The sequence below is a fragment of the Salvelinus namaycush genome, chromosome 26 (genome assembly GCF_016432855.1).
Source record: "Salvelinus namaycush isolate Seneca chromosome 26, SaNama_1.0, whole genome shotgun sequence".
NCBI lineage: Eukaryota > Metazoa > Chordata > Actinopteri > Salmoniformes > Salmonidae > Salvelinus > Salvelinus namaycush.
Window position 1 is genome coordinate 39,031,732 of NC_052332.1, and position 27,500 is coordinate 39,059,231.

Sequence of the window (27,500 nt, forward strand, 5' to 3'; positions counted from 1 at the left end):
AACACTGAACCATGCATGAGCGCTCCAGCTGTTCCGGACGACTGTGTGATCACGCTCTCTGTAGTTGATGTGAGTAAGACCTTTAACCCCCTAGAGTCGATGTCCGTGACCCTGCTGAAATCTAATTAGCATAATACAAAATCCCCATCAAAATTTCTGTCTTTTTTTGCATGGTCTGCGTCTTCCGCATCTGCGGTGAAAGCTGGCAGAGATAAAGCGGTGTTTGTCAGACCATGAGACATCCCGAAAATCAGTCTTTTCACGAAAACGTCTGAACCGTTTGGCCAACAAACTATTTGATCCATCTATGGAAAGATGAAGACTCTCACAAACACAATGGTGTTCTCCGTTTTACGACCACCACAAGTGTCACGAGACTCGTCTGAAGACAGCCGATCTGCCAACTTCTGTCTGTAGCGTCAGAACAGTTTGGGCTACACACTAATATGACCCTTCAATGGAAAGGTGAGTCTCTCACAAACACATGCATGGCGGTTGTTGCTCTAGGATGCCCACAAGCCTCACAAAACTAGTCTGAAGGTGGCCAGTAGTTAACAAAATGAATTGAAGTATATATGGAGATTGTTTAGTGCTTAAAATAAGAGGCTAAATACAAAATAGTTTCCTGATCTTTCTTATATTATCTCTCAGATATATGACAGACACTTCAGACACACTTACTTTAGATTTTTTGAGGGACTATCTCTTTATCCATGTATGAAGCTGTTGTTCAATGCGTTTCTATGGGCTAATAGCAGTAAGGCCAAATTCAATGTTTCATCAAATTAGTCATGGTACCCGTGTACACTGGTACCCGTGTACACTGGTACCCGTGTATACAGCCAAGTTATTACCTGGTACTTCCTGTATATAACCTAGTTATCATCGACTCAGTACTGGTACCCGTGTATATAGCCAAGTTATTACCTGGTACTTCCTGTATATAACCTAGTTATCATCGATTCAGTACTGGTACCTGTGTATATAGCCAAGTTATTACCTGGTACTTCCTGTATATAACCTAGTTATCATCGACTCAGTACTGGTACCCGTGTATACAGCCAAGTTATTACCTGGTACTTCCTGTATATAACCTAGTTATCATTGACTCAGTACTGGTACCCGTGTATATAGCCAAGTTATTACCTGGTACTTCCTGTATATAACCTAGTTATCATCGATTCAGTACTGGTACCTGTGTATATAGCCAAGTTATTACCTGGTACTTCCTGTATATAACCTAGTTATCATTGATTCAGTACTGGTACCCGTGTATATAACCTAGTTATCATCGATTCAGTACTGGTACCCGTGTATATAACCTAGTTATCATCGACTCAGTACTGGTACCCTGTGTATATAGCCAAGTTATTACCTGGTACTTCCTGTATATAACCTAGTTATCATCGATTCAGTACTGGTACCCCGTGTATATAACCTAGTTATTACCTGGTACTTCCTGTATATAACCTAGTTATCATCGATTCAGTACTGGTACCCCGTGTATATAACCTAGTTATTACCTGGTACTTCCTGTATATAACCTAGTTATCATCGACTCAGTACTGGTACCCGTGTATATAGCCAAGTTATTACCTGGTACTTCCTGTATATAACCTAGTTATCATCGACTCAGTACTGGTACCCCCTGTATATAACCTAGTTATCATCGATTCAGTACTGGTACCCGTGTATATAGCCAAGTTATTACCTGGTACTTCCTGTATATAACCTAGTTATCATTGACTCAGTACTGGTACCCGTGTATATAGCCAAGTTATTACCTGGTACTTCCTGTATATAACCTAGTTATCATCGATTCAGTACTGGTACCCGTGTATATAGCCAAGTTATTACCTGGTACTTCCTGTATATAACCTAGTTATCATCGATTCAGTACTGGTACCCGTGTATATAGCCAAGTTATTACCTGGTACTTCCTGTATATAACCTAGTTATCATTGACTCAGTACTGGTACCCCGTGTATATAGCCAAGTTATTACCTGGTACTTCCTGTATATAACCTAGTTATCATCGATTCAGTACTGGTACCCCGTGTATATAACCTAGTTATTACCTGGTACTTCCTGTATATAACCTAGTTATCATCGATTCAGTACTGGTACCTGTGTATATAGCCAAGTTATTACCTGGTACTTCCTGTATATAACCTAGTTATCATCGACTCAGTACTGGTACCCCCTGTATATAACCTAGTTATCATCGATTCAGTACTGGTACCCGTGTATATAGCCAAGTTATTACCTGGTACTTCCTGTATATAACCTAGTTATCATCGATTCAGTACTGGTACCCGTGTATATAGCCAAGTTATTACCTGGTACTTCCTGTATATAACCTAGTTATCATTGACTCAGTACTGGTACCCCGTGTATATAGCCAAGTTATTACCTGGTACTTCCTGTATATAACCTAGTTATCATTGACTCAGTACTGGTACCCGTGTATATAGCCAAGTTATTACCTGGTACTTCCTGTATATAACCTAGTTATCATCGATTCAGTACTGGTACCCGTGTATATAGCCAAGTTATTACCTGGTACTTCCTGTATATAACCTAGTTATCATCGACTCAGTACTGGTACCCCCTGTATATAACCTAGTTATCATCGATTCAGTACTGGTACCCGTGTATACAGCCAAGTTATTACCTGGTACTTCCTGTATATAACCTAGTTATCATTGACTCAGTACTGGTACCCGTGTATATAGCCAAGTTATTACCTGGTACTTCCTGTATATAACCTAGTTATCATTGATTCAGTACTGGTACCCATGTATACAGCCAAGTTATTACCTGGTACTTCCTGTATATAACCTAGTTATCATCGATTCAGTACTGGTACCCCGTGTATATAACCTAGTTATTACCTGGTACTTCCTGTATATAGTTATCATTGACTCAGTACTGGTACCCCGTGTATATAACCAAGTTATTACCTGGTACTTCCTGTATATAGTTATCATTGACTCAGTACTGGTACCCCGTGTATATAACCTAGTTATTACCTGGTACTTCCTGTATATAGTTATCATTGACTCAGTACTGGTACCCCGTGTATACAGCCAAGTTATCGTTACTCATTGTGTATTTATTATTACATGTTATTACTTTTCTATTATGTCTCTATTTTCTTTCTCTCTGCATTGTTGGGAAAGGCCCTGAGTAAGCATTTCCCTGTTAGTCTACACCTGTTGTTTATGAAGCATGTGACAAATACAATTAAATACAATTAGATTTTGATTTGATATGGGTCATATATTCCGTTAAAAAAAAAGTAGATTATTTGTAGGACCTCAGACTGATAAAGGTATTTGTAACACTGGGTGGAAATGTGCATATTGGTGAATTTAAAGCCTTTTCCATGTAGCCACGTAGGTGACCATGTTGAGTGTGATGCTCACCTCAGGCACGAAGGTGACCATGTTGAATGTGATGCTCACCTCAGCCACGTAGGTGACCATGTTGAGTGTGATGCTCACCTCAGCCACGTAGGTGACCATGTTGAGTGTGATGCTCACCTCAGGCACGTAGGTGACCATGTTGAGTGTGATGCTCAACTCAGCCACGTAGGTGACCATGTTGAGTGTGATGCTCACCTCAGGCACGAAGGTGACCATGTTGAATGTGATGCTCACCTCAGCCACGTAGGTGACCATGTTGAGTGTGATGCTCACCTCAGCCACGTAGGTGACCATGTTGAGTGTGATGCTCACCTCAGCCACGTAGGTGACCATGTTGAGTGTGATGCTCACCTCAGCCACGTAGGTGGCCATGTTGAATGTGATGCTCACCTCAGCCACGTAGGTGACCATGTTGAGTGTGATGCTCACCTCAGCCACGTAGGTGACCATGTTGAGTGTGATGCTCACCTCAGCCACGAAGGTGACCATGTTGAATGTGATGCTCACCTCAGCCACGAAGGTGACCATGTTGAGTGTGATGCTCACCTCAGCCACGTAGGTGACCATGTTGAGTGTGATGCTCACCTCAGCCACGTAGGTGACCATGTTGAGTGTGATGCTCACCTCAGCCACGTAGGTGACCATGTTGAATGTGATGCTCAACTCAGCCACGTAGGTGACCATGTTGAATGTGATGCTCACCTCAGCCACGTAGGTGACCATGTTGAGTGTGATGCTCACCTCAGCCACGAAGGTGACCATGTTGAATGTGATGCTCACCTCAGCCACGTAGGTGACCATGTTGAGTGTGATGCTCACCTCAGCCACGTAGGTGACCATGTTGAGTGTGATGCTCAACTCAGCCACGTAGGTGACCATGTTGAGTGTGATGCTCAACTCAGCCACGTAGGTGACCATGTTGAGTGTGATGCTCAACTCAGCCACGTAGGTGACCATGTTGAGTGTGATGCTCAACTCAGCCACGAAGGTGACCATGTTGAGTGTGATGCTCAACTCAGCCACGAAGGTGACCATGTTGAGTGTGATGCTCACCTCAGCCATGTAGGTGACCATGTTGAGTGTGATGCTCACCTCAGCCACGTAGGTGACCATGTTGAATGTGATGCTCACCTCAGCCACGTAGGTGACCATGTTGAGTGTGATGCTCACCTCAGCCACGTAGGTGACCATGTTGAGTGTGATGCTCACCTCAGCCACGTAGGTGACCATGTTGAGTGTGATGCTAACCTCAGCCACGTAGGTGACCATGTTGAGTGTGATGCTCAACTCAGCCACGAAGGTGACCATGTTGAGTGTGATGCTCAACTCAGCCACGAAGGTGACCATGTTGAGTGTGATGCTAACCTCAGCCACGTAGGTGACCATGTTGAATGTGATGCTCACCTCAGCCACGTAGGTGACCATGTTGAGTGTGATGCTCACCTCAGCCACGTAGGTGGCCATGTTGAATGTGATGCTCACCTCAGCCATGTAGGTGACCATGTTGAGTGTGATGCTCACCTCAGCCATGTAGGTGACCATGTTGAGTGTGATGCTCACCTCAGCCATGTAGGTGACCATGTTGAGCGTGATGTCAGTGAAGGCCTCGTGGAGATAGCGACACACAACGCTGACCCAGGAGAAGGGGTCCCGCGTGTACGACCTGTTCTTATACAGGGTCATCACATGGGCCAGGTGAGACAGCTTGGTGTTCTTCTCCTCCAGACAAACCTGGAGGGAGGGGGAGAGAAACAGGAAGCTACGGGACTGATGGAGTAGATGTAACTCTGTGGTAAACAACAGAGAAGCTGTTCGGCCCAGTGGACAACGATCTAAGACAATGAAACAGACTCTTTAACTGCTACGGGAACAACACTATAAACGTAAGACCGTTTGAAATGCATCTTGGGGTTTTACCTGTGCGATCCTCTCAGCGCTCTCCTTGCAGAACTGAGTGGGGTGGCCAAAGTGCTGCACCAGATGAGGCAAGAGACACAGCACATTCAGGGGAAAACCTAGAGAGAGAGCAAGCGAGAGAGAGAGGGATGAAGAGAAAGATAGGAGGAGAGAGAGAGGGATGAAGAGAAAGATAGGAGGAGAGAGAGAGGGATGAAGAGAAAGATAGGAGGAGAGAGAGAGGGATGAAGAGAAAGATAGGAGGAGAGAGAGAGGGATGAAGAGAAAGATAGGAGGAGAGAGAGATTCAATTCAAATTCAATTAACTTTTACTTCCTGGGAGGGAATTTCATGTGTGGTGATGAATGGTACATACAAGACACATAACAACACATGACACTAAAACATGTAGGTTACAGTATAAAGGATTAGAAGCGTTCTATGCAATCCCAAGATATATAGACATATATACAAACACATCCCAAGATATATAGACATATATACAAGCCCATCCCAAGATACATAGACATATATACAAACACATCCCAAGATACATAGACATATATACAAACACATCCCAAGATACATAGACATATATACAAGCCCATCCCAAGATATATAGACATATATACAAACACATCCCAAGGTATATACACATATATACAAACACATATATAAAAACACATCCCAAGGTATATACACATATATACAAGCCCATCCTAAGATATATAGACATATATACAAGCCCATCCCAAGATACATAGACATATATACAAACACATCCCAAGATACATAGACATATATACAAGCACATCCCAAGATACATAGACATATATACAAACACATCCCAAGATACATAGACATATATACAAGCACATCCCAAGATACATAGACATATATACAAGCCCATCCCAAGATACATAGACATATATACAAACACATCCCAAGATACATAGACATATATACAAGCCCATCCCAAGATACATAGACATATATACAAACACATCCTAAGATATATAGACATATACACAAACACATCTCAAGGTATATACACATATATACAAACACCAATTCGGAATGGATGTTGGGCACAAAACTAGAAGTGGTTCTCTTAGATTTGAATGGGCGAGCTCTATACCTGCACACTGAGGGTAGGGGGATATACTGCTCTATACCTGCACACTGAGGGTAGGGGGTTATACTGGTCTATACCTGGGGGGTAGGGGGTTATACTGGTCTATACCTGGAGGGTAGAGGATTATACTGGTCTATACCTGGAGGGTAGGGGGTTATACTGGTCTATACCTGGGGGGTAGGGGGTTATACTGGTCTATACCTGGAGGGTAGAGGATTATACTGGTCTATACCTGGAGGGTAGGGGGTTATACTGGTCTTTACCTGGAGGGTAGGGGGTTATACTGGTCTATACCTGGAGCGTAGGGGGTTATACTGGTCTGTACCTGGAGGGTAGGGGTTATACTGGTCTATACCTGGAGGGTAGGGGGATATACTGGTCTATACCTGGAGGATAGGGGGTTATACTGGTCTATACCTGGAGGGTAGGGGGTTATACTGGTCTATACCTGGAGGGTAGGGGGTTATACTGGTCTATACCTGGAGGGTAGGGGGTTATACTGGTCTATACCTGGAGGGTAGGGGTTATACTGGTCTATACCTGGAGGGTAGGGGGTTATACTGGTCTATACCTGGAGGGTAGAGGGTTATACTGGTCTATACCTGGAGGGTAGGGGGTTATACTGGTCTATACCTGGAGGGTAGAGGGTTATACTGGTCTATACCTGGAGGGTAGAGGGTTATACTGGTCTATACCTGGAGGATAGAGGGTTATACTGGTCTATACCTGGAGGGTAGGGGGATATACTGGTCTATACCTGGAGGGTAGGGGGTTATACTGGTCTATACCTGGAGGGTAGGGGGATATACTGGTCTATACCTGGAGGGTAGGGGGTTATACTGGTCTATACCTGGAGGGTAGGGGGTTATACTGGTCTATACCTGGAGGGTAGGGGGTTATACTGGTCTATACCTGGAGGGTAGGGGGTTATACTGGTCTATACCTGGAGGGTAGGGGTTATACTGGTCTATACCTGGAGGGTAGAGGGTTATACTGGTCTATACCTGGAGGATAGGGGGTTATACTGGTCTATACCTGGAGGGTAGGGGGTTATACTGGTCTATACCTGGAGGGTAGGGGGTTATACTGGTCTATACCTGGAGGGTAGGGGGTTATACTGGTCTATACCTGGAGGGTAGGGGTTTATACTGGTCTATACCTGGAGGGTAGAGGGTTATACTGGTCTATACCTGGAGGGTAGGGGGTTATACTGGTCTATACCTGGAGGGTAGGGGTTATACTGGTCTATACCTGGAGGGTAGGGGGTTATACTGGTCTATACCTGGAGGGTAGGGGGTTATACTGGTCTATACCTGGAGGGTAGGGGTTATACTGGTCTATACCTGGAGGGTAGGGGGTTATACTGGTCTATACCTGGAGGGTAGGGGTTATACTGGTCTATACCTGGAGGGTAGGGGGTTATACTGGTCTATACCTGGAGGGTAGGGGGTTATACTGGTCTATACCTGGAGGGTAGGGGGATATACTGGTCTATACCTGGAGGGTAGAGGGTTATACTGGTCTATACCTGGAGGGTAGGGGGCTATACTGGTCTATACCTGGAGGGTAGGGGGCTATACTGGTCTATACCTGGAGGGTAGGGGGTTATACTGGTCTATACCTGGAGGGTAGGGGGTTATACTGGTCTATACCTGGAGGGTAGGGGGTTATACTGGTCTATACCTGGAGGGTAGGGGGTTATACTGGTCTATACCTGGAGGGTAGGGGGTTATACTGGTCTATACCTGGAGGGTAGAGGGTTATACTGGTCTATACCTGGAGGGTATAGGGTTATACTGGTCTATACCTGGAGGGTATAGGGTTATACTGGTCTATACCTGGAGGGTAGAGGATTATACTGGTCATTCAGTGTGTGTTATGTCAAATGCAATTTGTTTCCTCTTCTTCCTAACTCGTTTTTTGTAAATGTCACTGAGGGTAAATGTCACTGAGGGTAAATGTCACTGAGGGTAAATGTAACATTTTTTTTTTTACATTTTAGTCATTTAGCAGACGCTCTTATCCAGAGCGACTTACAGTAGAGTGCATACATTTTATTACATTTTACATACTGAGACAAGGATATCCCTACCAGCCAAACCCTCCCTAACCCGGACGACGCTATGCCAATTGTGCGTCGCCCCACGGACCTCCCGGTTGCGGCCGGCTGCGACAGAGCCTGGGCGCGAACCCAGCCCAGCCTGGGCGCGAACCCAGAGACTCTGGTGGCGCAGCTAGCACTGCGATGCAGTGCCCTAGACCACTGCGCCACCCGGGAGGTCAATGTCACTGAGGGTAAATGTCAAAGTGTTAGCCTCCTCCTGTACATCCTACATTTATCTCTCTTTTTACATTTATCTCTATCTCTCTCATCTCTCTTTTATTTCTCTTTTACCGAATGGGATTGCTTCATTATGGTCTATTATTTGATTGATTGATTGAAAGATGAATTGATAGATAGATTGATTGACAGACTGACTAATCAATACCTACCTATAGCCTGTGACGTGTCGACCACGGGGACTCGTGAGACAGGTGTGAGCTGACAGAAGAGCTGCAGGGTGAGGTCAGAGGTGGTCTGGGAGGTGAAGCCCTTTAACAACAGCTGTTGCAGTCCAGAAAAACCACTCCATCTCAACTGGGCCTGCAGCTTCTCCAAACGCTCACGGTTCTCCGCCCGGTCCAGGGGCACCTGGGAAATGGAGTTCCGGTAATACTTTAGAGTTCTCTATGTTTGTACAGGGGACATTCTTTTCACATGTATTATCAACCTTTGGCAGTAACTTGTGGATATAGCCATTGCATTATCATTACATTTCTATTACAAAACCCATAGCACCTTAGACAGTAGCTTGTGGAACATGTTTACACGACCCACCTTAGACAGTAGCTTGTGGACCATGTTTACACGACCCACCTTAGACAGTAGCTTGTGGACCATGTTTACACGACCCACATTAGACAGTAGCTTGTGGACCATGTTTACACGACCCACCTTAGACAGTAGCTTGTGGACCATGTTTACACGACCCACATTAGACAGTAGCTTGTGGACCATGTTTACACGACCCACATTAGACAGTAGCTTGTGGACCAAGTTTACACGACCCACATTAGACAGTAGCTTGTGGACCATGTTTACACGACCCACCTTAGACAGTAGCTTGTGGACCATGTTTACACGACCCACCTTAGACAGTAGCTTGTAGATCATGTTTACACGACCCACCTTAGACAGTAGCTTGTGGACCATGTTTACACGACCCACCTTAGACAGTAGCTTGTGGACCATGTTTACACGACCCACCTTAGACAGTAGCTTGTGGACCATGTTTACACGACCCACCTTAGACAGTAGCTTGTGGATCATGTTTACACGACCCACTTTAGACAGCAGCTTGTGGACCATGTTTACACGACCCACCTTAGACAGTAGCTTGTGGACCATGTTTACACGACCCACCTTAGACAGCAGCTTGTGGACCATGTTTACACGACCCACCTTAGACAGTAGCTTGTGGACCATGTTTACACGACCCACATTAGACAGTAGCTTGTGGACCATGTTTACACGACCCACCTTAGACAGTAGCTTGTGGACCATGTTTACACGACCCACCTTAGACAGTAGCTTGTGGACCATGTTTACACGACCCACCTTAGACAGTAGCTTGTAGATCATGTTTACACGACCCACCTTAGACAGTAGCTTGTGGACCATGTTTACACGACCCACCTTAGACAGTAGCTTGTGGACCATGTTTACACGACCCACCTTAGACAGTAGCTTGTGGACCATGTTTACACGACCCACCTTAGACAGTAGCTTGTGGATCATGTTTACACGACCCACCTTAGACAGCAGCTTGTGGACCATGTTTACACAACCCACCTTAGACAGTAGCTTGTGGACCAGCCTTAGGGACATCTGATACTCAAACTCAAAATCTGACTCCATGAGTGACACCGCCACCCAGAACACCGTAGCCAATAGGGACGAAGGATGGGACACGTGGGCAGGATCAGACAGCACGCTAGGATCAATTCGATTAGTCGACGCCGAGGAGGCGTGTATACTCCGTCCGGGCCGGCCTAGGCCGTGATTGGTGCAGGCCTGGATGCGGTCGAGGGTAGCGCTGCGAGGCGGATCGTGTGATTGGTTGCCGCTCTCACCAAACTTTTTGGGTACAGAATAGGACCGCTGGTGTCGGCTGCGTTCGGCTGAGAGGCCGCTAAGCCCCACCCCCGGCAGGTTGAGCTGGCCAGTGCTCTTCCTGTTAAACTGCTTCTCAAGCTTCTCATTGGTCAAGAAGTCTGGGGAGGAGGTCCTACAGAGTGGTTAAAAAGAACAACGTCAGAGTGAATAGTTTACCATACCATTAACTAAACCAACTGTCTAAGTAGGTTCTTTCCTATGCTGATTCAGTTGACTTGTTGAAGGCAAAAGACTGCAACATAAAGACTGTAACATAAAGTCTAAAAAACAAGTCTGTAACATAAAGTCTGTAACATAAAGTCTGCAACATAAAGTCTGTAACATAAAGTCTGTAACATAAAGTCTGCAACATAAAGTCTGTAACATAAAGTTTTTAAAATAAAGTCTGTAACATAAAGTCTGTAACATAAAGTTTGTAACATAAAGTCTAAAAAACATAAAGTCTGTAACATAAAGTCTGCAACATAAAGTTTTTAAAATAAAGTCTGTAACATAAAGTCTAAAAAACATAGAGTCTGTAACATAAAGTCTGTAACATAAAGTCTGTAACATAAAGTTTGTAACATAAAGTTTTTAAAATAAAGTCTGTAACATAAAGTCTAAAAAACATAAAGTCTGTAACATAAAGTCTGTAACATAAAGTCTATAACATAAAGGCTGTAACATAAAGTCTGTAACATAAAGTATGCAATGTAAAGTCAACATATCTGTAACATATGAACGTGTGGACAGGTGAAATAGAACTCCTACCTGGTCAGAGCAGTCATCAGATCACTGTTCTTCAGACACTCAGCCAGGTTCACCACCACTGATTCTAGAGTCAGCAACACCTCCATCACATAGCCCTGGAACACAGACATTACTGTTACCTCCATCACATAGCCCTGGAACACACATTACTGTTACCTCCATCACATAGCCCTGGAACACACATTACTGTTACCTCCATCACCTGGAACACAGACATTACTGTTACCTCCATCACATAGCCCTGGAACACACATTACTGTTACCTCCATCACATAGCCCTGGAACACACACATTACTGTTACCTCCATCACATAGCCCTGGAACACAGACATTACTGTTACCTCCATCACATAGCCCTGGAACACAGACATTACTGTTACCTCCATCACATGGAACACACATTACTGTTACCTCCATCACATAGCCCTGGAACACACACATTACTGTTACCTCCATCACATAGCCCTGGAACACAGACATTACTGTTACCTCCATCACATAGCCCTGGAACACAGACATTACTGTTACCTCCATCACATAGCCCTGGAACACAGACATTACTGTTACCTCCATCACATAGCCCTGGAACACAGACATTACATAGTCCTGGATCAGAGACATTACTTTTACCTTTGTTTTTACACTGCTGCTACTCTCTGTTTATTATCTATGCATAGTCACTTTACAAATAACCTCGACTAACCTGTACCCCTGCACATTGTATATAGTATATAGCCTGTATATAGCCTGTATATAGCCTCCACATTGACTCTGTACAGGTACCCCCTGTATATAGACTGCACATTGACTCGGTACCGGTACCCCCTGTATATAGCCTCCACATTGACTCTGTACAGGTACCCCCTGTATATAGCTTCCACATTGACTCAGTACAGGTACCCCCTGTATATAGCCTCCACATTGACTCTGTACCGGTACCCCCTGTATATAGCCTCCACATTGACTCTGTACCGGTACCCCCTGTATATAGCCTCCACATTGACTCGGTACCGGTACCCCCTGTATATATCCTCGTTATTTTTATGTACATTTCTTGTGTTACTTTTTGAACTGATTACCTTCAGTTTATTTAGTAAATCTTTTCTTAACTCTATTTCTTGAACTGCATTGTTGGTTAAGGGCTTGTAAGTAAGCATTTCACGGTAAGGTCTACACCTGTTGTATTCGGAGCATGTGACAAATAACATCTGATTTGATTTGATGTGTTACCTCGATCACATGGCCCTGGAACACACACATACACTCACTCACGTTAGGTACACGCACAAACACACACAGATACACGTACCTGCACCTCGTCCCCGTGCTCTCCCACCACCTCCACCAATCGTGAGAGCAGGTCGGATACAGCGTGAGCGTTGATTGGCTGTTTGAGAGCTCTGAATATCTGGAAGCTCCGCCCAGCGTAGTGACGAGACGAGCTGCACAGAGCGGTCTGCAACGCTACATCACTCAACTGCTGTTCAAGGTGGAAATCTGACCAATAGAAAATAATTATTAGACAATGATGTGATGATTCTCCAGATAGTCCAGGAACTTGTTAATAACTGCATTTCCTGGGCGCAGATTCACAAAACACTTCTTAAGGTTCTTAAGGAAAAAAATAAGAAGTTCGTAAGCACAATTCCTCAACAATATCTTAAGATTGAATGATTTTCTTACGAACTCCTGAAATATCTTCTTACAAATCTTCTTAAGATGTTTGTTGCTAGGCAACCGGTTTAGCTAGCTATCTAGCTAACAACCGTAATCATGTTTGCATATTTCCTACTGAGATTACTGTTCTAAAACATGTTCTTGGGTTTAAAATAATCAATACTATATATTTTTATATCAAAAAGATGGTTTAAGTTATTAATAATATAGTTATCTGCTGGTGTGTTACCTGACTTGGACTCCTTGAAGACAGAGATGACGTGTCGGAGGAAGTTGGACAGCTGGTCTGAGCTCTTACAGTTGGGGTTCTTAGGAGTGACGTCTTCGTGGACCCACAGCGGGCCAAACGCTCTGAGTATGGAGAGAACAGTACTCCAGGCACTGTGTACCCACCACCATCACACCACCACACACAGGTTACACACACACACACACACACATGCACCTACGGACACACTGCACACAGGCGACAACCATTGCCCCATATGCACACACTCTCACAGATACACAAATGGGCCGCCCCCAGGTGGTAAGGGTAGGTATCAACACATCTGCCACGCTGATCCTCAACACAGGGGCCCCTCAGGGGTGCGTGCTCAGCCCCCTCCTGTACTCCCTGTTCACTCACGACTGCACGGCCATGCACGACTCCAACACCATCATTAAATTTGCCGATGACACAAATGTGGTAGGACTGATCACCGACAACAACGAGACAGCCTATAGGGAGGAGGTCAGAGACCTGACCATGTGGTGCCAGGACAGCAACCTCTCCCTCAACGTGATCAAGACAAAGAGGATGATTGTGGACTACAGGAAAAGGACTGAGCACCCACCCATTCTCATCGCCGGGGCTGTAGTGGAGCAGATTGAGAGCTTCAAGTTCCTTGGTGTCCACATCACCAACAAACTAACATGGTCCAAGTACACCATGACAATCGTGAGGCGGGCACGACAAAACCTATTCCCCCTCAGGAGACTGAAAAGATTTGTCATGGTCCTCAGATCCTCAAAAGGTTCTACAGCTGCACCATCGAGAGCATCCTGACTGGTTGCAACACTGCCTGGTATGGCAACTGCTCGGCCTCCGACCGCAAGGCACAACAGAGGGTAGTGCGAAGGGCCCAGTACATCACTCGGGCCAAGCTTCCTTCCACCCAGGACCTCTATACCAGGCGGTGTCAGAGGAAGGCCCTAAAAATTGTCAGACTCCAGCTACCTACTGTTCTCTCTGCTACCACACGGCAAGCGGTATCAGAGCGCCAAGTCTAGGTCCAAGAGGCTTCTAAACAACTTCTACCCCCAAGCCATAAGACTACTGAACATCTAGTCAAATGGCTACCCAGACTATGGCTTGTATGGCTTGCCCCCCCCCCGCCCTGAAATGTAGGCATCTTTTCAGTCTTAAGTGATTGTGATTGTGTGTGTGTGTGTGAGTGTCTCTCTCTCTCTCTCTCTCTCTCTCTCTCTCTCTCTCTCTCTCTCTCTCTCTCTCTTTATGTGTGTGTGAGCGTGTGTGCCTGCGTCTGTGTGTACCTGGTAGTTAGGAACTCTATCAGTTTGTTGGTCTTGTTGTCCGCCTCACTGGCCGTGTCCTCTAGGTCCTCCAGGTCGTCGGGGGTTACCATGGGTAGGTTACCCACACTGCCCCCTGTGCTGCCGCCTCCAAGACTGGCAGAAGAAGAGTTGGAGGAGGAGCTCATGCCAGAGTCAGCCATCGGGGACGCCTGCCACTCCCGCAGGAAGTCAGGACCACCTGACAGGAAGCAGGAAGTGAACAGCAGAGATGAACAGGTGTACCGGCAAAACTGGTTAGTGTTAAATACGATCCCTGCTGATGATTCTGAACAGAACGGACAGAGTCGTTACTACATGGTCATGCTGTCTTTGTTGATGCCTCTAGTGTGTGTGTGTGTGTGTGTGTGTGTGTGTGTGTGTGTGTGTGTGTGTGTGTGTGTGTGTGTGTGTGTGTGTGTGTGTGTGTGTGTGTGTGTGTGTGTGTGTGTGTGTGTGTGTGTGTGTGTGTGTGTGTGTGTGTGTGTGTGTGTGTGTGTGTGTGTGTGTGTGTGTGTGTGTGTGTGTGTGTGTGTGTGTGTGTGTGTGTGTGTGTGTTACCTGAGTACTGGTACTCTGGCTGATAGCTGGATTTGATGGTGAGTGTTTTGTTGTCACTGATCTCTCTGGTGAGCAGCAGCACAGAGGCTATCACCTGGAAACACATGGATATAGCATGTTTTACAGACAATAAATAACTTCTCACACACAACCACACACACACGCTATGAACCTAAAATACACAACCACACATACACATACACGTTATGACCTGAAAACACACAAACTCTCAGACAATCTTACACACAACCATAAACACATGCTGGTGTTATTCCTATCTTGTGCCAAAGCTTCCCATTTGAAAACGTTTTGCTACGTTACGCCCCACTGAACAGGACCATTTCTTTCAGTGTGAATGTATTGTAATGTTTAAAAAAATGTATAACTGCCTTAATTTTGCTAAACCCCAGGAAGAGTAGCTGCTGCCTTGGCAGGAACTAATGGAGATCCATAATAAACCCAAGGAAGAGTAGCTGCTGCCTTGGCAGGAACTAATGGGGATCCATAATAAACCCCAGGAAGAGTAGCTGCTGCCTTGGCAGGAACTAATGGAGATTCATAATAAACCCAAGGAACAGTAGCTGCTGCCTTGGCAGGAACTAATGGGGATCCATAATAAACCCCAGGAAGAGAAGCTGCTGCCTTGGCAGGAACTAATGGGGATCCATAATAAACCCCAGGAAGAGTAGCTGCTGCCTTGGCAGGAACTAATGGGGATCCATAATAAACCCAAGGAAGAGTAGCTGCTGCCTTGGCAGGAACTAATAGGGATCCATAATAAACCCCAGGAAGAGTAGCTGCTGCCTTGACAGGAACTAATGGGGATCCATAATAAACCCCAGGAAGAGAAGCTGCTGACTTGACAGGAACTAATGGGGATCCATAATAAACCCCTGGAAGAGAAGCTGCTGCCTTGGCAGGAACTAATGGGGATCCATAATAAACCCCAGGAAGAGAAGCTGCTGCCTTGGCAGGAACTAATGGGGATCCATAATAAACCCCAGGAAGAGAAGCTGCTGCCTTGGCAGGAACTAATGGGGATCCATAATAAACCCCAGGAAGAGAAGCTGCTGCCTTGGCAGGAACTAATGCGGATCCATAATAAACCCCAGGAAGAGAAGCTGCTGCCTTGGCAGGAACTAATGGGGATCCATAATAAACCCCAGGAAGAGAAGCTGCTGCCTTGGCAGGAACTAATGCGGATCCATAATAAACCCCAGGAAGAGAAGCTGCTGCCTTGGCAGGAACTAATGGGGATCCATAATAAACCCCAGGAAGAGAAGCTGCTGACTTGACAGGAACTAATGGGGATCCATAATAAACCCCAGGAAGAGTAGCTGCTGCCTTGGCAGGAACTAATGGGGATCCATAATAAACCCCAGGAAGAGTAGCTGCTGCCTTGGCAGGAACTAATGGGGATCCATAATAAACCCCAGGAAGAGAAGCTGCTGCCTTGGCAGGAACTAATGGGGATCCATAATAAACCCCAGGAAGAGAAGCTGCTGCCTTGGCAGGAACTAATGGGGATCCATAATAAACCCCAGGAAGAGAAGCTGCTGCCTTGGCAGGAACTAATGCGGATCCATAATAAACCCCAGGAAGAGAAGCTGCTGCCTTGGCAGGAACTAATGGGGATCCATAATAAACCCCAGGAAGAGAAGCTGCTGCCTTGGCAGGAACTAATGCGGATCCATAATAAACCCCAGGAAGAGAAGCTGCTGCCTTGGCAGGAACTAATGGGGATCCATAATAAACCCCAGGAAGAGTAGCTGCTGCCTTGGCAGGAACTAATGGGGATCCATAATAAACCCCAGGAAGAGTAGCTGCTGCCTTGGCAGGAACTAATGGGGATCCATAATAAACCCCAGGAAGAGTAGCTGCTGCCTTGGCAGGAACTAATGGGGATCCATAATAAACCCCAGGATGAGTAGCTGCTGGCTTGGCAGGAACTAATAGGGATCCATAATAAACCCCAGGAAGAGTAGCTGCTGCCTTGACAGGAACTAATGGGGATCCATAATAAACCCCAGGAAGAGAAGCTGCTGCCTTGACAGGAACTAATGGGGATCCATAATAAACCCCAGGAAGAGAAGCTGCTGCCTTGACAGGAACTAATGGGGATCCATAATAACCCCCAGGAAGAGAAGCTGCTGACTTGACAGGAACTAATGGGGATCCATAATAAACCCCAGGAAGAGAAGCTGCTGCCTTGGCAGGAACTAATGCGGATCCATAATGAACCCCAGGAAGAGAAGCTGCTGCCTTGGCAGGAACTAATGGGGATCCATAATAAACCCCAGGAAGAGAAGCTGCTGACTTGACAGGAACTAATGGGGATCCATAATAAACCCCAGGAAGAGAAGCTGCTGCCTTGACAGGAACTAATGGGGATCCATAATAAACCCCAGGAAGAGAAGCTGCTGCCTTGACAGGAACTAATGGGGATCCATAATAACCCCCAGGAAGAGAAGCTGCTGACTTGACAGGAACTAATGGGGATCCATAATAAACCCCAGGAAGAGAAGCTGCTGCCTTGGCAGGAACTAATGCGGATCCATAATGAACCCCAGGAAGAGAAGCTGCTGCCTTGGCAGGAACTAATGGGGATCCATAATAAACCCCAGGAAGAGAAGCTGCTGACTTGACAGGAACTAATGGGGATCCATAATAAACCCCAGGAAGAGTAGCTGCTGCCTTGGCAGGAACTAATGGGGATCCATAATAAACCCCAGGAAGAGTAGCTGCTGCCTTGGCAGGAACTAATAGGGATCCATAATAAACCCCAGGAAGAGAAGCTGCTGCCTTGGCAGGAACTAATGGGGATCCATAATAAACCCCAGGAAGAGTAGCTGCTGCCTTGGCAGGAACTAATGGGGATCCATAATAAACCCCAGGAAGAGTAGCTGCTGCCTTGGCAGGAACTAATAGGGATCCATAATAAACCCCAGGAAGAGAAGCTGCTGCCTTGGCAGGAACTAATGGGGATCCATAATAAACCCCAGGAAGAGTAGCTGCTGCCTTGGCAGGAACTAATAGGGATCCATAATAAACCCCAGGAAGAGAAGCTGCTGCGTTGGCAGGAACTAATGCGGATCCATAATAAACCCCAGGAAGAGAAGCTGCTGCCTTGGCAGGAACTAATGGGGATCCATAATAAACCCCAGGAAGAGAAGCTGCTGACTTGACAGGAACTAATGGGGATCCATAATAAACCCCAGGAAGAGTAGCTGCTGCCTTGGCAGGAACTAATGGGGATCCATAATAAACCCCAGGAAGAGTAGCTGCTGCCTTGGCAGGAACTAATAGGGATCCATAATAAACCCCAGGAAGAGAAGCTGCTGCCTTGGCAGGAACTAATGGGGATCCATAATAAACCCCAGGAAGAGTAGCTGCTGCCTTGGCAGGAACTAATAGGGATCCATAATAAACCCCAGGAAGACAAGCTGCTGCCTTGGCAGGAACTAATGGGGATCCATAATAAACCCCAGGAAGATTAGCTGCTGCCTTGGCAGGTACTAATGGGGTTCCATAATAAACCCCAGGAAGAGTAGCTGCTGCCTTGGCAGGAACTAATAGGGATCCATAATAAACTCCTGGAAGAGTAGCTGCTGCCTTGGCAGGAACTAATGGGGATCCATAATAAACCCCAGGAAGAGAAGCTGCTGCCTTGGCAGGTACTAATGGAGATCCATAATAAACCCCAGGAAGAGAAGCTGCTGCCTTGGCAGACACTAATGAGGATCCATAATAAACCCCAGGAAGAGAAGCTGCTGCGTTGGCAGGAACTAATGGGAATCCATAATAAATACAAATACAAATACCTGGAAGTTGTTGTTGCAGGATAAAGCGATGAGGAGGTGGAGAAGGAGACGCTTGCTGTGTTCAAACACCTCTGGCCTGCAGTGGTCCAGACCTGGAGAATAGAGACAGCGTTAGACCTGTAGTGGTCCAGGCCTGTAGGGGTCCAGACCTGTAGGGGTCCAGACCTGGAGAATAGAGACAGCGTTAGACCTGTAGTGGTCCAGACCTGTAGGGGTCCAGACCTGTAGTGGTCCAGACCTGTAGGGGTCCAGACCTATAGGGATCCAGACCTGTAGGGGTCCAGACCTGTAGTGGTCCAGACCTGTAGGGGTCCAGACCTATAGGGGTCCAGACCTGTAGGGGTCCAGACCTATAGGGGTCCAGACCTATAGAGGTCCAGACCTGTAGGGGTCCAGACCTGTAGTGGTCCAGACCTGGAGAATAGAGACAACGTTAGACCTGGAGGGGTCCAGACCTGTAGGGGTCCAGACCTGTAGTGGTCCAGACCTGGAGAATAGAGACAGCGTTAGACCTGTAGTGGTCCAGACCTGTAGTGGTCCAGACCTGTAGGGGTCCAGACCTATAGGGGTCCAGACCTGTAGGGGTCCAGACCTGTAGTGGTCCAGACCTGTAGGGGTCCAGACCTATAGGGGTCCAGACCTATAGGGGTCCAGACTTGTAGTGGTCCAGACCTGTAGGGGTTCAGACCTATAGGGGTCCAGACCTATAGGGGTCCAGACCTGTAGGGGTCCAGACCTATAGGGGTCCAGACCTATAGGGGTCCAGATCTATAGTGGTCCAGCCTTATAGGGGCCCAGACCTGTAGGGGTCCAGACCTGTAGGGGTCCAGACCTATAGGGGTCCAGACCTATAGGGGTCCAGACCTATAGGGGTCCAGACCTGTAGGGGTCCAGACCTATAGGGGTCCAGACCTGTAGGGGTCTAGACCTGTAGGAGTCCAGGACAGGAAACAGTAAAGGCCCCATGCATGACACAAAGAAGCTTTTCAGTATAGACATGTGAGATCATTGAACTATACTGGACAAAAATATAAACGCAACATGCAACAGTTCAAACAAGGAAATCATTCAACTGAAATAAATTCATTAAGCCCTAATCTATGGATTCCACATGACTGGGCAGGGGCGCAGCCACCGGGGAGCCAGGCCCAGCCAATCAAAATGAGTTTTTCCCCACAAAAGGGCTTTATTACAGACAGAAATACAACATTTAATCAGCTGTCTGGGTGGCTGGTTTGAGACGATCCCGCTGGTGAAGAGGCTGTATGTGGAGGTCCTGGCCTGGCGTGGTTACACGTGGTCTGCGGTTGTGAGGCCGGTTGGACGTATTATCAAATTCTCTAAAACAACGTTGGAGGCGGCTTATGGTAGAGAAATTAACATTAAATTCTCTGGCAACAGCTATGGTGGACATTTCTGCTGTCAGCATGCCAATTGAACACTTCTTCAAAACCTGAGATATCTGTGGCACTGCGTTGTGTGACAAAACTGCACATTTTAGAGTGGCTTTTATCGTCCCCAGCACAAGGTGCACCTGTGTAATGAGCATGCTGTTTAATCAGCTTCTGGATATGCCACATCTGTCAGGTGGATGGATTATCTTGGCAAAGGAGAAATGCACACTACTACACACACAGGCCCATGCAGTCCATCATTAACACGTTTGGATAAATTATTATTGTTTTGTATTTTTTTATTTAACCTTTATTTAACTAGGCAAGTCAGTTAAGAACAACTTCTTATTTACAATGACGGCCTACACCGGCCAAACCCGGACGACGCTGAGCCAATTGTGCGCCGCCCTATGGGACTCCCAATTACGTCCGGTTGTGATACAGCCTGGAATCGAACCAGGGTGTCTGTAGTGATGCCTCTAGCACTGAGATGCAGTGCCTTAGACCGCTGCGCCACTCAGTGTGTGTGTGTGCTGCGGAGCGAGAGAGAGAGAGAGAGAGAGAGAGATGGGGGAAGAGAGAGAGAGAGAGAGAGAGAGAGAGAGAGAGAGAGAGAGAGAGAGAGAGAGAGAGAGAGAGAGAGAGAGAGAGAGAGAGAGAGAGAGAGATGGTACTGTACCTAGGAAGAGGGCGTGCAGCAGTAGTGGAAGGTGAAGGGCCCAGTCCTCTCTCACACTGTGGTCCACCACCATCTCTGTCATGAAGATCACTGCTATATTACACCTGAGAGAACGCACAACACAGCATGTTGAGTTAGTTAATCTGTACAAATGAACAAAGGGAATAAAAAGGAATTTGCAAGTATCTGCACATTTCAAAAAACACGTTTTGGAACACAAATATAGGTCTTGATATAAACATGCTACATTAACTTTAACTTTTAACGTTTTTCCACCCAAACAATTTATTTTATGACATTGTCATATAGTCCAACCATAGAGAAGAACACGCACACAGTTGACAGACAGCATTTTAAATAGACACACACGTTTTTCCTCGACAGTGTCGTGGTATGTCTCTCTATGATATCTCTGATCTCTTTCTTACTGAGACAGAGATGTTTATATTTTCTTACTGAGACAGAGATGTTTATATCTTCTTACTGAGACAGAGATGTTTATATTTTCTTACTGAGACAGAGATATTTATATCTTCTTACTGAGACAGAGATGTTTATATTTTCTTACTGAGACAGAGATGTTTATATCTTCTTACTGAGACAGAGATGTTTATATCTTCTTACTGAGACAGAGATGTTTATATCTTCTTACTGAGACAGAGATATTTATATCTTCTTACTGAGACAGAGATGTTTATATTTTCTTACTGAGACAGAGATGTTTATATTTTCTTACTGAGACAGAGATGTTTATATTTTCTTACTGAGACAGAGATGTTTATATTTTCTTACTGAGACAGAGATGTTTATATCTTCTTACTGAGACAGAGATGTTTATATTTTCTTACTGAGACAGAGATGTTTATATTTTCTTACTGAGACAGAGATGTTTATATCTTCTTACTGAGACAGAGATGTTTATATTTTCTTACTGAGACAGAGATGTTTATATTTTCTTACTAAAACAGAGATTATTATATTTTCTTACTAAAACAGAGATTATTATATTTTCTTACTGAGACAGAGATGTTTATATTTTCTTACTAAAACAGAGATTATTATATTTTCTTACTAAAACAGAGATTATTATGTTTTCTTACTAAAACAGAGATTATTATATTTTCTTACTAAGACAGAGATGTTTATATTTAGGTGGTGAGGAACACATTCTCTACATTCTGTCCTGCATCTGGATCAGCAGATTAGCAGCCTCTTGGCTGGAGAGGTATGCAGGTGCCTGTGTATGTGTCTGTGTGTGTGTGTGTGTGTGTGTGTGTGTGTGTGTGTGTGTGTGTGTGTGTGTGTGTGTGTGTGTGTGTGTGTGTGTGTGTGTGTGTGTGTGTGTGTGTGTGTGTGTGTGTGTGTGTGTGTGTGTGTGTGTGTGTGTGTGTGTGCACGTGTGTGTGTGCACGTGTGTGTGTGCACGTGTGTACTGGATGTGCATGTGTGTCAGTGTTCATTTTGTTATTTTAGTCAGTCATTTAAGTCTAGTTTTAGTCACAGTCATTTAAGTCTAGTTTTAGTCACAGTCATTTAAGTCTAGTTTTAGTCACAGTCATTTAAGTCTAGTTTTAGTCATTGTAGATTTCTTTTGTTTTAAATATTTAAGTATTAAATAGTTCATACACACCTCTAACTTACCTTACATCATGTACATAATAGATCCCATTCCCTTAGTCACACCATTTCAGTCACATAATAGATTCCATTCCCTTAGTCACACCATTTCAGTCACATAATAGAATCCATTCCCTTAGTCACACCATGTCAGTCACATAATAGATCCCATTCCCTTAGTCACACCATGTCAGTCACATAATAGATCCCATTCCCTTAGTCACACCATGTCAGTCACATAATAGAATCCATTCCCTTAGTCACACCATGTCAGCCACATAATAGATCCCATTCCCTTAGTCACACCATTTCAGTCACATAATAGATCCCATTCCCTTAGTCACACCATGTCAGTCACATAATAGATCCCATTCCCTTAGTCACACCATGTCAGTCACATAATAGATACCATTCCCTTAGTCACACCATGTCAGTCACATAATAGATACCATTCCCTTAGTCACACCATGTCAGTCACATAATAGAATCCATTCCCTTAGTCACACCATGTCAGTCACATAATAGAATCCATTCCCTTAGTCACACCATGTCAGTCACATAATAGTCAGTGCATTCTTTTCTATGAAATAATGTTATATTTAGGCTACTGTACACATTCAGATAGCCATGTCCAACTAGGCTTTCTATCCCCTCATATACCATAGCTGGCAACATTGATATTGTGGCATATTGTAACCAATGCTAGCCTTAGTCAACCATATAGGCCTACCATAAAGTCTTGGCTACAGGTTAAACAATTTACAGCTCTGACTTTCTCCCCAATCATAACCGTCAAGGTCATAAATAACTGTGGTTTCCCTGAAAAGGGGCGAATTTGAGCTTTCCAGAAAAGCCAGAAGTATTCCTGTACTCCTAATAGTCAACAAAAGGCATTTGTGGACCGCCACTGGACCGCGACTGCAACACAGATGAATGAATAACAGTGCATGTCAGACAATAGAACTTCTGATGAGATCAAAGTAAAAATAGATGAAATTAAGGATCTTTATTTGAGACAGTTTGCTACAGCAGAAAAATTATTCTGCAGCAACAGGAAATATAAAATATTATGTGGATTATAATAATTTTTTTGTAGGGGTTGATACATTTTTCATTAGGGCAAATGAAGTCTGACATTTTTTTTAAAACTTTGAATACACTACAAGTTTCCATTTCCTACAGTGCAGGAAAATTCTCAGCAACAAAAGGAGGGATCAAATTAAGATCCTACATCTGTAAACAGTATTGTTTCCTAGCCGGCTTCGCATCAGTTCAAAAGATTGACGAGTGACTGAAGAGACCGCCTGGGAGCTGTGTGGGAGAGCGAGCTGTGTGGGAGAGCGAGCTGTGTGGGAGAGCGAGCTGTGTGGGAGAGCGAGCTGTGTGGGAGAGCGAGCTGTGTGGGAGAGCGAGCTGTGTGGGAGAGCTCAACTGAAAGAGCTGAAATTCTGCCAATGAGAGGATTGCATCAAATATTCCGCAGGAGCTTCATGTCAAATGAAATGTCCATTAGTCTCACATGGAATTCTCGTCACGTCACATTTTCGTAGATTAAAATGAAAAGTAATTTGTAATAGTAATGTTTTTTTCCCCCAGGGCATCTCGTCTTGTTATCCTCATGGTTTTAGTCAGGAAAAGCAGGTCGTTGACTAGTGTTTTTCATCATATTTATTGTTGTGTGTTTACCTGTGTAGTGGTCCCCTAGGTGTGATGGTTTCAGGAAGGTAGTCCACCAGCGGCGCCCAGCAACCTCCGTTAACTGGCATGGGCAACGGCTGCGGCCGATTGGTCTCCAACACGCTCATCAGCCAACCAGCATACGGCGGGAGAGGGTCATCTGGGGGAATAGACCAATCAGGAGACAGTGTTATGTTGACAGTGTTATGTTCTAACAATTAGGGCCAGGAGCTTTTTTAATCAGACCTGGATTTAGACAAACACACACACATAATGATAATCATATCTGGGTTTAGAATGATAATCAGATCTGGGTTTAGAATGATAATCAGATCTGGGTTTAGAATGATAATCAGATCTGGGTTTAGAATGATAATCCGATCTGGGTTTAGAATGATAATCAGATCTGGGTTTAGAATGATAATCAGATCTGGGTTGAGAATGATAATCAGATCTGGGTTTAGAATGATAATCAGATCTGGGTTTAGAATGATAATCAGATCTGGGTTTAGAATGATAATCAGATCTGGGTTTAGAATGATAATCAGATCTGGGTTTAGAATGATAATCCGATCTGGGTTTAGAATGATAATCAGATCTGGGTTTAGAATGATAATCAGATCTGGGTTGAGAATGATAATCAGATCTGGGTTTAGAATGATAATCAGATCTGGGTTTAGAATGATAATCAGATCTGGGTTTAGAATGATAATCAGATCTGTTATTAGAAATCTTTAAGATACATTGATCGTTAGTATTAGGGTTTTCACTTCTGCACCATGCAAGCTCAATCAAGCAAAAGTATTAGAAAATATTTGATTTATTAAAATCTGTTAGAAAATAAAACCTGAACAATAAGGGAAACCCTAAAGACGGATGAAAGAAGAGCCACCATGTGACAGCCCACCACAGAACTATCTCATGAATGTGTGGTATGCGATTAGCTAATCAGACATCGCAAAACACACAAACACACACACACACTCTTGAGAGCGAGACATACACACATTGGCCTGGATTCCTACCAAAGCATGCAGGCTAAACACAGACAGAATGCCTCCACTGATGAAGGCGTGTTCTGTGGGTGTGTGTGTTCTGTGGGTGTGTGTGTTCTGTGGGTGTGTGTGTTCTGTGGGTGTGTGTGTTCTGTGGGTGTGTGTGTTCTGTGGGTGTGTGTGTTCTGTGTGTGTTCTGTGTGTGTTCTGTGGGTGTGTGTGTTCTGTGTGTGTTCTGTGGGTGTGTGTGTTCTGTGTGTGTGTGTGTTGTGTGGGTGTGTGTGTTCTGTGGGTGTGTGTGTTCTGTGGGTGTGTGTGTTCTGTGTGTGTTCTGTGTGTGTTGTGTGGGTGTGTGTGTTCTGTGGGTGTGTGTGTTCTGTGGGTGTGTGTGTTCTGTGGGTGTGTGTGTTCTGTGGGTGTGTGTGTTCTGTGGGTGTGTGTGTTCTGTGGGTGTGTGTGTTCTGTGGGTGTGTGTGTTGTGTGGGTGTGTGTGTTCTGTGGGGGTGTGTGTGTTCTGTGGGTGTGTGTGTTCTGTGTGTGTTCTGTGTGTGTTCTGTGTGTGTTCTGTGGGTGTTCTGTGTGTGTTCTGTGTGTGTTCTGTGGGTGTTCTGTGTGTGTTCTGTGGGTGTGTGTGTTCTGTGTGTGTTCTGTGTGTGTTCTGTGTGTGTTCTGTGTGTGTTCTGTGGGTGTTCTGTGTGTGTTCTGTGGGTGTGTGTGTTCTGTGTGTGTTCTGTGTGTGTTCTGTGTGTGTTCTGTGTGTGTTCTGTGTGTGTTCTGTGGGTGTTCTGTGTGTGTTCTGTGGGTGTGTGTGTTCTGTGGTTGGTATGGCTGATATCCAGACGGAATATCTGTGCTGGTGTCTGATATGTCTGTAAGGGAAAGTGATACTGTAGAACATCGTCAGTATCTTGACTGTATCAGGTCTGTGTCTGTATCCTGCCTTTATCCTGCCTGTATCATGTCTGTATCAGGTATGTGTCTGTATCCTGCCTGTATCTTGTCTGTATCAGGTCTGTGTCTGTATCCTGTCGGTATCTTGTCTGTATCAGGTATGTGTCTGTATTCTGTCTGTATCCTGCCTGTATCTTGTCTGTATCAGGTCTGTGTCTGTATCCTGTCGGTATCTTGTCTGTATCAGGTATGTGTCTGTATTCTGCCTGTATCCTGCCTGTATCTTGTCTGTATCAGGTCTGTGTCTGTATCCTGTCGGTATCTTGTCTGTATCAGGTATGTGTCTGTATTCTGTCTGTATCCTGCCTGTATCTTGTCTGTATCCTGTCTGTATCATGTATAAACTCTTACAAAAATGTCCATTAATTATAATTCACATAATAATTCTAATTTCCTGTAGCTGCAGGATTATTTTCCTGCTGTAGCAAACTGGCTAAAATTAAGATCCTACAAAGCATGTCTATCTTCAAGTTGTAAATCTCTTCTCAGTCTCTCTCTCTCTTTCTCTCTGTGTGTGTGTGTGTGTGTGTGTGTGTGTGTGTGTGTGTGTGTGTGTGTGTGTGTGTGTGTGTGTGTGTGTGTGTGTGTGTGTGTGTGTGTGTGTGTGTGTGTGTGTGTGTGTGTGTGTGTGTGTGTGTGTGTGTGTGTGTGTGTGTGTGTGTGTGTGTGTAAATATCCTGTCAGTTTGTCAAAGACGCTATGGGATTTGTGATAATTACAACAACAGACTACTAACGAGGTTGAAGTGACTAACACTATGAGGACATTGTGGAGAGGAATGCAGAGCCCAAGGCCCTTTCCCATAGGGGTGTGTGTGTTTACAGAGGTTGAGGTTCCGCGCTCTCACGGAAATTCAATTAGCAGAATAAAAAAATCCTCAGAAAAATCTGTCAGTTTAAGGTTCTACTCACTTTTCTCGTCGTCATAGGAACCACCTGAGCTGTTACTGTAGCGAGACTCCAGTCTGTTGTGAGCCTTGGCCCTGAGAACACACCCACAGTGAGGGTAGGCTTTACATTTAAAGTGTCATCACATTGATTTCTGAATAATAAAGTTATTTGAAATGATTGTATAAAATATCTACCCAAAGGGTGCTGTGATGGGGACCCACCTCTCCTCGTTCTCTCTGGCCAGCTTGGACTCCTCTGT

The 27,500-nt window shown here is 45.0% G+C and overlaps 1 protein-coding gene across 1 annotated transcript in view; it reads right to left on the reverse strand.

The window, feature by feature from the left end:
• The window catches only part of LOC120021153 (protein furry homolog), a 61,533-nt gene that overhangs the window by 21,327 nt on the left and 12,706 nt on the right, over window positions 1-27,500 (reverse strand). Inside the window, exons 8-22 of the mRNA XM_038964792.1 lie at window positions 27,459-27,500; window positions 27,385-27,392; window positions 27,263-27,333; window positions 24,415-24,565; window positions 21,112-21,215; window positions 19,039-19,130; window positions 15,218-15,311; window positions 14,639-14,858; window positions 13,332-13,453; window positions 12,735-12,922; window positions 11,426-11,520; window positions 10,352-10,787; window positions 8,953-9,151; window positions 5,346-5,443; window positions 4,989-5,159 (exon numbers count right to left, since the gene is read on the reverse strand). The exon at window positions 27,459-27,500 is cut by the window's right edge and continues 53 nt beyond it. Coding sequence (XP_038820720.1) covers window positions 4,989-5,159; window positions 5,346-5,443; window positions 8,953-9,151; window positions 10,352-10,787; window positions 11,426-11,520; window positions 12,735-12,922; window positions 13,332-13,453; window positions 14,639-14,858; window positions 15,218-15,311; window positions 19,039-19,130; window positions 21,112-21,215; window positions 24,415-24,565; window positions 27,263-27,333; window positions 27,385-27,392; window positions 27,459-27,500 — 2,091 coding nt within the window. The remainder of the gene's footprint in view (window positions 1-4,988; window positions 5,160-5,345; window positions 5,444-8,952; window positions 9,152-10,351; window positions 10,788-11,425; window positions 11,521-12,734; window positions 12,923-13,331; window positions 13,454-14,638; window positions 14,859-15,217; window positions 15,312-19,038; window positions 19,131-21,111; window positions 21,216-24,414; window positions 24,566-27,262; window positions 27,334-27,384; window positions 27,393-27,458) is intronic.